The 11,409-nt window shown below is 48.7% G+C and overlaps 1 protein-coding gene across 3 annotated transcripts; it reads right to left on the bottom strand.

The window, feature by feature from the left end:
* Positions 1-3,249: 3,249 nt before the first annotated feature.
* Positions 3,250-7,707, bottom strand: IGFBP1 (insulin like growth factor binding protein 1). 3 transcript variants are annotated; one of them, XM_004438348.3, is made up of 4 exons: positions 7,350-7,707; positions 5,731-5,915; positions 4,403-4,531; positions 3,250-3,522 (listed from the first exon to the last, which is right to left on the bottom strand). In XM_004438348.3, exons 1-4 carry the CDS (start codon positions 7,705-7,707, stop codon positions 3,391-3,393), a joined length of 804 nt encoding a protein of 267 aa, XP_004438405.1. In that variant the 3' UTR covers positions 3,250-3,390. The 3 variants fall into 3 exon arrangements, with proteins under 3 accessions (XP_004438405.1, XP_087290819.1, XP_087290823.1); XM_087434693.1 differs by having other exon boundaries at positions 5,731-5,897; XM_087434697.1 differs by having other exon boundaries at positions 5,731-5,907; positions 7,375-7,707.
* Positions 7,708-11,409: the final 3,702 nt, after the last annotated feature.

Raw genomic sequence — 11,409 nt, 5'->3', positions numbered from 1 at the left:
TATTTTCATTTATCTTGGATCTATACCTAGAAGTAGAATGGCTGGGTCATATGGTAAATCTATGTTTAATCATTTAGGGAACTGCCAGACTGTTTTCCAAAGTGGTTGCCCCACTTTACATTCCCACCAACACTGTATGAGGGTTCCAATTTCTCCACATCCTTGCCCACACTTGTTATTTGACTTGTTTTGATTAAAGTCACCCTACTGAATGTGGAGTGGTATCTCATTGTGGTTTTGATATGCATTTTCCTTGGTGACTGACAACGTTGAGCATCTTTTCATGTGCTTATTGACCATTCGTATGTCTTCTCTGGAGAAATGTCAGTTCACATCCTTTGCCTATTTTTTAATTGGGTTATTTGACTTTATGTTATTGAATTGTAAGAGTTCCTTATACATTCTAGATACCAGTATATTCTCAGATATGTAATTTGGAAATACTTTCTCCCAATCTGTGGGTTGTTTTTTCACTTTCTTGATGGTAGTCTTTGAAGAACATAACTTTTTAATTTTGATAGAGTCTGATTTATCTTTTTTAGTTTTGTTGCTTGTGTTTTTGGTTTGATATCTAAGAATCCTTTGCCAAATCCAAGGTCATGAAATTTACTGCTATGTTTTCTTCTAAGAGTTTCATATTTTTAGCTCTTACATTTAGACCTTTAATTTATTTTGAGTTAATTTTTGTAGGGGTTCAACTTCATTCTTTTGCATGTGACTATCCAGTTGTCTCCGCCCCTTCTGTTGAAAAAACTTTTTTATCTCCATTAAATGGTCTTTCCACTCTCATTGAAAATCAGCGGACCATCAATGTATGGATTTAGGAATAGTCTCTCAATTCTATTCCATTGGTCTCTATGTCTATCCTTGTTCCAGTAACGCATTGTTTGGTTACCATTGCTTTGCAGTAAGTTCTGAAATCAGGCCGTGTGAGTCCTCCTACTTTGTTCTTCTTTTTCAGGATTGTTTTGGCTATTCTGGGCCCCTTGCAATTCCATACGAATTTTAAAATCAGCTTGTCACTTTCTACAAAGAAGTCAGCTGAGATTCTGGAAAGAATTGTGTTTAATCTGTAGGTCAGTTTAGGGTGTATTGCCATGTTTACAATGTCAAGTCTTCTGATCCATGAACATGGTATGTTTGCCATTTTATTTAGATCTTCTTTAATTTCTTTCAACAAGATTTTGCAGTTTTCAGAGTATACATTTTGTACTTCTTTTGTTAAATGTATCACTAAGTATTTAATTTTTTTTGTTGCTATTGTGGGTGAAACCGTCTTCTTAATTTCATTTTTGGACTGTTCATTGCAAGCATATAGAAATACAGTTGGTTTTTATATATTGACCTTGTATCCTGCAGTGTTGTTGTACTCGTTTATTAGTTCTAATAATCTTCTAGTGGATTACCCAGGATTTCCATATAAAAGCTCATGTCATCTTCAGATGGATACAGTTCTACTTCTTCCTTTGTTTGAATACCTTTCATTTCTTTTTCGTGCCTAATTTCCCTGGCTAGAACCTCTAGTACAATGTTGAATAGAAGTGGTAGAAGTAGACACACGTGTCTTGCTTCTGACCTTAGGGGGAATACATACAGACTTTCACCACTAACTATGATGTTAGCTGTGGGGTTTTTCTAGGTACCTTTTGTCAGCTTGACAAAACTGACAAAAATAGAAGGAAAAACAGAAGGAAACTTCTATTCCTAGTCTGTTTAGTTTTTTTTTTAATCCATGCGAGATGTTGGATATTATCAAATGCTTTTTCTGAGTCTATTGAGAGGATCGTGTGATTTTTGTTTTTTGTTCTATTGATATGATTTATTACATTAATCGATTTTATGTTGTTAAAACAAGCTTGCATTCCTGATATAAATCCCACTTGGTCATGGTGAACGACTATTTTACTATGTTGCTGGATTCAGTTTGCTAGCACTTTGTTGAGGATTTTGTGCCCATATTCTTAAGATATTATGATATTGAACACTGAATTCACAGATTGCTCCTGGGGATTTGGCAGGGGTAGGATGCCAGCCATGCAGTGGAGGATGAAGGGGGAGACCCAAGCCCCCCAGGGAGCTGGAGCCCAGACCAGGGAGGAGCCAGGAGGTGTGAGAGGAGAGAGGTGGCCTGGGGTGACAAGAGGCTCCTGCTTTTCCCATGGTCAAGGGTAGGGGGTCATCCAGGAGACAGGGCTGGAGGCAGCCAGGAGGGCCCCGGAGGGATCCGCTGAGATGGACCAGATACCCATCCAGGGAGAGATGCCGAAGGAGCAGTCAGCAGGGCAGGTGGGAATCTGGGGCAGTGTCAGGAAAAGCAAGCAGACGACAGTTTAAGGAAGAAGGAATCCTCGGAGCAGAGAGGACCCTTGTGCTCAGGGCTGAGTCACGCAAACAGAAGAGTCAAGCAGGGAGCTGAGCTGGAGAACTCTACTCAGAGCCCTGGGGAGGATAGGGGCTGAGGGGAGGCAGAAAGGAGAGGGGCAAGGGGGAAATTAAGGAAGTGTTTCTGTCTGCATTTAAGATGGAGGAAACTCGGGCCTATTTACAAGAGGAAGGGAAGGGGCAAGTAGAGAGCCTAGGGCCCAAGGAAATGGGGGTGCCCAGCCCTGCCGGCGGCCCGACTCCACTGGGCAATAGGAGCCCTTGGTGGGCAGGGCAACTGCCAGCAGTGGGGACGAGGAACCTGCAGACTTGAAACACCCAAGATGTGTGAGGAAGGGAGGGTGACGGATGGAGGAGTTTCAGAAACAAAGAAGACGGTATGTTCAATAAATGTCTACAGCAGAAAAAATGTTCCCACGTGGAATATTTATTCTGAATATGTTTACATTGTGCAAGTGTGTTTGACGATATATCCAATGCATATTTTAACATGTAGCAACATCACCACATCTAGCTTTGATTATATAATCAACATTTAACTTTCCCTTGAAATTTACCCCAAACTCAGATCCATGGAATATACAGACTGAATCATTCTTAAGCTTGGCTTAACCATCTTCTGTTAAGCCACTTGAAAAAATCACTGCTACACATTTGATTTTTTTATTTTCTAGGCACTATTTTCCCATGCTCTTTAAAAACAGAAGCATGAACCTTTGAAGAGCTAAAATACAAATATTTACATACAAGGTGATGTGAAGTATTTCATGATATATAAATTAATATAGCACAAGTTACTGTGTAGAAAAAAATAAACTTAGAGTGAATAAATAAACTACAGCTTTATATGTCAAGTAATATGTGGAGTATAAAAAGTAGTTCCTATATATGTATATATATATATACATATACATATATATATATAAAAGTGTGTGTGTATGCTACTGTATAAATATACTATATACTTAAATATTTCATGTGAAGGAATAGATCATATTGCACCTGTTCTCAGTTCTGTATGTTGAAATACTGATGGCATTTGGGGTCTCCTCTGATCTCCACAGACCCTGGGATCTTCTTCCCGCTCCAAGGGTAGACACACCAGCAGAGCCCCACCTCTCCCTCCAGGGACGTCTCGCACTGCAAAGACAAGATGCAAGGTGAAGAACAGCCCACGTGAAGCCGGGGGGCGGTGGAGCTCCATGCCACCCAGCACCACTCGGAGAACATGGGGGAAGGCTGAGAGCCCAGGCCAGGGGCACCACCAACTAGCCATGATTGTGACCAAGGGCAAAATCCAACACCCTCCTGGTTCTCCTCGTAAAATGGAGGCTAAGGTCATGTCCACTGAGATGAGGATGTCTTGTGTGTTACATGGTGTATTGTGTGCACAGATGTCTGCTTCATGGCCCTGATGGTAGAGCTGCTGAGCCTGGAGGGAGCATGTCCCGTGGGTGGCCAACACTGCCTCGTATTCCTCAACAAATTCCTCATCTGCGATAAACCTCTGCCTGGCCCTCAGTTTCCCCCAGTAATATCCACAGAACCTGTGCTTCACTGAGTCCTAAAGGTTCCTCAAAACTAAGTCTTGGTTCCTCTGATCTTATTTATTGTGAGCCGAAAAAAACTAATGTGTTTAATTCTAGAGTTCATTTCCTTTTGTGGGGAGAAAGAAAAGAACAGATGTCCAAATAAATACTTAGCATTCCTAAGGAGATTGTTCCCTCCCTCTTGTGTTACAGAGGAGAAACTGAGATTCAGACTGCGAGGGGCCTGTGAAAGCCCCCCTGTTCAGTCTGGCACAGTGACAGCGTGTCCTCCTCTGGCCATGAGCACTGAGCTGGTCTTCAAGCTACTGGGAGCTATCTGCTCCTAGTCCCAGAGGAGCGGATCTTAATATGATCAGGGATAGGGCTTTATGGAACACGCATGGGACTGGAGCCCCTGTGTGAGGAGTGTGGGGGTTGAGGAGTGTTGCAGGGGTGTGGGCAGCAGCGGCGGGCTCCGTGAAGGCACATACCTGTTTGGGGTGATAGAATCCATGCTTGTTGCAGTTCGGCAGATAAAATTTGTAAAGTTCATCCCCTGCCTTCTGCTGCTCCTTGGCTAATCTGTCCAGCACTTTGTAGAGTTCTCGTTGGCAGGGCTCCTGAAAGAGCAATTTGACATTGGGATAAATGACAAGAAAAAGTGAATTATCAGCCTGAAGGACAGCTGGTGGAAGACATTCTGTATGGGCTCTGAGGACAGGCCTGATGTGCCCTCTCTGGGCCTCCATCTCTCCCCTGTAAAAGGAGGGTGTGGGTCTCTGTCTTGTGCTGTTGAGACAAAAGATGGGAAGGCCATGCCCTCCCTCACTGAACATTCTCTAAACACCTACAGGAGACAAGAGCTTCCCACCTTCACGAGTTCTCTCCTACTCCTCTTGCCCCCAATTGGTAATTTTGGCACCAGTCACCTGGTTGAAAGGAGAATGGGCACAGCTCTCTGAACTGAGAATTTAGCAGCAGACACGTCTAAATTTTTAACAACTTTCCTCTTTCATCTACAAGGTTATTTCACGTAAGGCAAATCCCGTGAGGAGTAAGGCATTCATCTGGATAATTTGAGATAAGAATACACTTTTCTCCACTTGTCATCATTTCCAGATGAAATTCCGACGTGTCTAGAAAATGGGTCCAACCTCCACTTTCTTGGGTGTGCATGTTTGTGAAGGCGATTTTCTTTCTTTTTTTCACAAATCAGCCCAAGTCACTCCAACTTTGATTCTTTGTCGCCCTCAAGTGGTAGAATTAAAAATGGATGTCAATTAAGATGCTACAGGGAAGTCAGCGTTTAATGGGGACAGAGTTTCAGTCTGGGAAAAGGAAAAAGTTCTGGAGATGGACACTGGTGATGGTTGCAGAATAATGTGAATGTGCTTAAGGCCACAGACCTTTATACTTTAAAATGGTTAAAATAATAAATTTTATGTTATGTATATTTTACCACAATTTTAAAAGAGTGGGGGAGAAGTAATGGGGGAGAGGGTGTAAAGCCTTTGTGCCAAGCTTTAGAATAGTATAGCTCAATGCTCTTTAGACATTGTCTTTATCTTAGAGCTGAGCTCAGAGACGTGAAGTAAGGTATCTAAAGTTGCACAGCAGGAACTGCATTTTCTTTCCATCCAGCAGGCTCCTCTGCTGAAGGCCCTTGTGTTAAAAGCTTGGCAAAGCTAAGCTGAGAAATGCCTATTAGGCTTTAGGATGAAAAGTGTTTATCTCCAGGGCTCAGGACTAGGGAGAAGCCCACCCAGCTCCCGGGCACAGCAGGTGCAAGCTAGAGGCTCCACCTGCCCCAGGGCCTCACCTTCCACTTTTTGATGTCAGAGATCTCACGAGACCTCATGTTCCGGTAATTACTGATGGCGTTCCAGATGATGGGCAGGTCCTCGCTGGATGGGGCCATCAAGTGGAAACTGTCTAGAAGCTGCTCCTGGGTCATCTCTGTGCTCTCAGGGGGCACGCTGTCGGGGGCTGCCGGGCCCTTTGCATCTGAAAAATGAACGCCACAAACCCATGAGCCCTCCCAAAGCGTCTGCACTGTCCCCCTTGAAGCTGTTTCCTTTCCTGCAAATCTGGGCTGGGACATTAGGAAGGTCACCCTGAAGAGTGCTGCCCCAATAGCATTACCAGTTCTGTTCTGGGCAAATAGTAATTTTGGGGTCTGGCAAGGGTGCCCTGTGTTTTTGCTTCTAAAGTAGCAGGGGATGGAAGCCACGTGCACATTTGTCAAGGCCTGGGAAGAGCCCTGAAAAAGCCAGGAATTACGGTTCAGTTCCTCACCCCATTAGTAGGAGCCTTGGAACCTCAGCTTTCCCATCCATAAAATGGGCAGTTTAGTAGTACCCTATGAACAGGTGGTAGGGTTCATTTAGAAGTGGGGTCTAGATGTAGCTCTCCCCTTCTACTCCAGGGGCTCTGCCTTCCCACAGACTGAGTGACTTCTTTGCAACTCCTGGAAGAGGAGGGGGGTGGTCACCAGATATCTTGCAGACAGTCCTAGTGTTTGGATTCGGTGCATGAACAGAATCATAGAGAACTGCCTCTCCTGAGGGACCCTAGGGGAAGCCATCTCCTTTGAGGATCATGGAGATGACTCCATTTCATTGACTCTGAAGGCAGAGAACCCAACAGGAAAACCTCGTCCCCTCCTTGGAAGGGCCACGGGCTCCAGTGCATTCCTCACAGGTTATGGAACCACAAATTTCTCCAGGAATCACAGTGGACACGCAGCTGCCCCGATGGGGAGGTAGAGAGAGGGGGTAGAAGGAGACGCATTTCCTCTGCTTCCCACTACAAATAAATCATGCTAAATTCAAGAAAGAGCCTGATCGTCAAGTTCTTAGGAGGCAACATACACATCAAACTGTTTTTCTATGGCAATGAATGCGAGTGGAGTTTTCAGCCTAAACTCGCACATTCTGTTCTGTAAACTACTGGGAAGCACGTACTCGCTCCACAGGACGTAAATTACGAATGACATTCCAAACACTTCCTGGAGGCCAGTAGGAGGAATTTCCATCCCAGGCCTTCCCAGAGGCTCCAGCCACTGGGGCTGCCCACTCATCAGCAGAAAGGAGGGCCAGGGGCACCCGAACGGCCCCCCTCCTCTCTCACCGTCTGAGTATCTATAGATCAGTGGGCTGTGAGGTTGGGGCTGGGCTCTCTCCCCGGCTCTCCCACCAAGTTGTGCCTGCCCTTGGGCCTCTCCTCCCCTCTCCTGGGCACCTCCTGAGGACCATGCGATGATCGGGTTCATCTGGGTGACCTAAGATCCTATCCTCTTACCGGCTTTGGCTGCGACCTCTGGGCCTAGGCGAGTTTGGTCCCCACTTGCTGTAGGCTTTGGCGGAGCCCCTGCCCCTGCCCGCCCCAGGCCCGCTCATCTGTCCCAGGGGAGGGGACCAGGTGGGTGGATCGTGGTACCTGTGGCCTCGGCGCTGGGCGCGGCGTCGGGCACGAGCATGCAGGCGCCCTGGCCGCGGGTGAGGGCGTGCAGGGGCCGCGGCTCCCCAGGCAGCGCGCGGCAGCTGAGCCCGCGGGCGCAGCGCGCAGTGGCCACGCCGCATGCGGCGCCCAGCGGCAGGGCGCACGTCGGGCAGCAGCCGCAGCCGGCGGGCCGGGAGGGTTCCGGGCACGAGGCAGGCACGGGCGGGCAGAGCGCAAGCCTCTCAGCGGAGCAGGGAGCGCAGTGCCACGGCTGAGGAGCGCCGGCGGCTGTGCCGAGCTGGACAGCCAGCAGGAGCAGGAGAGGCCAGGCGCGAGCTGCGGGGACCTCTGGCATCGCCGGGCGGGGTGGCGGACAGCGGCCGATGCTCGCTGAGCGGTGGCGGCGGCAGCGGTGGCGCGGTGGCTGGTGCTCGCTGGGCGGTGGCGCACTGGCCAATGCTCCCTGGTCTGGTGGCGGTAGCCGATGCTCGCCTGGAGGTGGATGCTCGCTGGGCGCCTTGCACGCCTTATGAAAGGCGCGGGCCGCGCCGCCTGAACCCTGAGGTTAATGATTGGCAGCGCTGCGCGCTCGAAGGCAGGTGTTCAAAATGTTTGTTTTGCTCGTATGCCCAAGGCCCTGCGCAAACCGTGGGTGGAAGGAGGGTAAACGGTCCAGGTTTCCCACTGTGTTTGTCCTGTTGTTATGGCTTCCGACCTGGAGCCAAAGTGCAGTTGTAACCAGGAGCGCACAGTCAGGTAGAGGATAACCCTCGCTTGTTTTGTTCAAGGGGCATCCTGATGCCAACCTACCAGCGCTCCTAGGCTGACCCAGGGAAAGCAGAGAAGCCAGCTGGGCAAGGCCAGCCCACCCACCTGTTTTCAAATGGGGAAACCACGGCCCAGGGAGAGGAAGGGAGGACTGGCTTAGCACCCCGGTCTCCGCAAGCGCTGGCCCGGGCTCAGCGGCAAAGCCCAGAACCGCTTCTCCCTCTGCAGGAAGAAGGCCCCCAGCCCCCTAACTGCCTCTTCACAGACTTTCCCAGGAGGGAGGAAGGAGGAAAGCAGACAGTTCCTGCGATGGCTGATGCCAAGCTCCCCAGTCTCACTGCAGCCCCCAGAGACCAACCTTGTTAACTGAGCTTCCAAAGAGGAGAGGGGATCAGAGCCCAGTTAGAGACAGGGCACTGCTGCGGACTCCAGCTTCCTCTCACATTCTGCCTCAGAACACATTTTTATCAGGAGTCAATTACTGAGGCTTTCTCTTTAGTTAAAATTCGTATTTCTTGGATATTCTCTTGAGTCACAAGAAAAATGTCACTGTACCTTGAAAGACAGTGAGAACCGGCCTGTCCAACCCCAGGACCTGCAGGTGCTCTGGCCACACCCCGTCCCTGGAAACTAGGCAGCCGTTAACAAGAACAAGGCAGCTCTAGATTTACTGATGAGGAAACATCTCCAAGATTAGTCAAGTTGTGCAAGTGAAGTAAAATTCCCCAGTGAAGTAAAAATGAGAAAGTACACAATATGCTGGTGTTTGTGTACGAAAAAGTAACTGAATACGTGTCAGTGTAATTCTAAATTTATTGGCTATCTTGAGAAGAAGGCATGAGAAACCAATCTAGTGCTTGCTTGAAGGTGGTGAAATTAGGTGACTGAGCCAGGCTGGTTTTCCCTGTGCACTCTTTTTTATCCTTCTGGATTGACATTATCTAGTAACCATTACATTATTTAGTATTCTCAGATACTTACATTGTCTGTTATATTACTTATCTCAAGAATAACCAAATGAAAGTTCATTTACTAACTCCTTTTCTAGCCACTTCACCGGCTCTGTGGCCTTGGGCCAGTCACTGGCCTTTAGTTCCGGCTGGACTATATCAATAAATAGCCACAGCTTGTGCATCTCCTCAGCTACAGTCAAAATAAGGGCAGTGAAAATAATTGCAGTTGGAAGTTCACAGTCATATCCGTCATTATTTTTACAGAGTAAAGTTGTGTGTCTGGTTAAGGAACTGATCAATGGTTTTGACTTGTTTAACATTGTTTTTGATGTAGGTTCCTAAAAGATTTCATTTCCAAACGAAGAATTTGTGCTCTGAATTTTCTCTCTGATCTCCTCACCTTAGAATTGGCGTGCCCACTTGAAATGCTTTATTAATGACACACGAACAAGAGAATCATCTGGTAAATATTTGGGACCCGCCTACCATGTGCCCGGCAGTTTGCCAGCCCTGGACGGGTCACCCAGTTGTGCACTTGCCCAGGGATGTCCCTCCATCCCTCCCTCTCCGAGGTCCCGCTCACCCTGCACGTAATGGAAGTTCCTCTACGGATCGATTTCCCAAATGTTTCCATTGCTTGCCTCATAGCAGCAGTAAACCAAACAGCCATCAGACCCAAGAGAGCTTTCTCCTTCTCTGACCTCATCAACACAAATGGAGCCGGGACCTTCCTGGAGGCGGGTGTGGGGTGCCTGTCTGTCTGCCCCTCTGTCCTGTGGGGTGAGCAGCCCTCCCCTTGGCAGGCTGAGTCACAGCAAGGTGGCTGCTCTTGAGGTCATTTCTGGGTGCAGCGTGAATCCCAGGCCCCACTGCCCACTGTTGGGCATCCACAGCCGCCCTTGGCCTTCTGTGCCCCCCACCACCACCACGGTCTAACTCTCAGGGCCGGCCCCTACTAGGGTGAAGGAGCACTCTCTGCTGGCACCAAGGTGCAGGGTGGGCCCAAGAGGGAGCCCCTCCTCACCTGTTGTACCCTCAGAGCCTCACCCGCCTCCCCTAATCCTGGCCCTGCAGACTCCCGCTCATTTTCCAGCCTTAACATCCCCTCTCCCCAACTCCAGAAAAAAAATCACTGTCATATCTCCATGACTTTCTTCTTCTTGTTCTCCGTGTATGAATTTCCATTCATCCACATCCCTATCAATCATCTACATCTCTCCATCATCCACTTCACCCTACCCTCCACATCTCTCTACTCCATCATCTCTCTATTATGCACCTTTCTATCGTCCACATCTCTCTATTATGCACATCTCTCTACCCCATCATCTCTCTATCATCCACATCTCTCTACCATCCACATCTTTCTATCATCCACATCGCTATTAATCATCTACGTCTCTCTATCATCCACATCTCTCTACTCCATCATCTCTCCATCCATCTCTTAACCTCACTCTTCTAGGGCTCTATCCTGATCCTCCTTCCGCAGCCACCTCTCCTTTCTTTCAGCCCTACCCCACAGTGTGTGTCATGAACTCCCATCTTGCATCCTGTCCTTTTCCCAGCAGAGGACACGCAGAGTGAGGGGAGCTCTTCCCTTGGTGTGCTGCAGGTACAGAGATAGGTATTGGGAGAGGGCTAACAGTGCCCCAAACCCATCACGATGCACAGTCTAGTGGGAGGCATGCTCTGTTGAGGGCTAATTATAATCTGGTCCTTATGATAAGTACTTTAGTAGGAAGTCCAGAGGGGGGTGGTGCACGGCAGGAGAAAGGGCGCCAAGCCATGCCTGGGCACGTCCCAGAGAAGGTGCCAGCCAAGGCAGGTCTGGGAGGGAAACTGGGACTTCCCCAAGCAGCCGAGGATGGGAGCCGCAGTGGGAGAACAGAAGACAGCAGCGGGGTGAGGCAGAGAACTGGGAAGAGGGTGGTGTGTTCAGGGAATGATCAGCAGTTCTCCCTGCCTGGAAGCTGGAATAACGCAGCAGGCGGAGCAGCGAGGAAAAGGCCCCCCGTGTGGGACGAAGAGGTTTGGGGCTGTTGTTAAGGCAGCGAGCCACCCACCACTGGAGGCGCTTAGGCAGGGCTGAGAGTGCAGTGGTCAGGAGGGAGCACTGGAAGGATCACGGGGCAGCAGGCCTGGAGACCGGAGACCAGTTCTGAGACCCTCCTTCCAGCACCCTTCAGGCCAGTCACTATCCACTGGCCAGACACTGGACGGAGCCGAGGGTCAGCCACACACAAGGTGTAGCCCTGCCTCGAGGATCTAGAGAATGAAAAACAATCAACAAATACTTTCACAAATGCAGTGCGGCTTGTGATGAATGCCATGAG

The sequence above is a fragment of the Ceratotherium simum genome, chromosome 1 (assembly GCF_057802395.1).
Source record: "Ceratotherium simum simum isolate JZ-2026a chromosome 1, ASM5780239v1, whole genome shotgun sequence".
In the NCBI taxonomy this organism is placed as follows: Eukaryota; Metazoa; Chordata; class Mammalia; order Perissodactyla; family Rhinocerotidae; genus Ceratotherium; species Ceratotherium simum.
The sequence above is the reverse complement of the archived record's forward strand: the minus strand, read 5'-3'. Positions and strand labels throughout refer to the sequence as shown.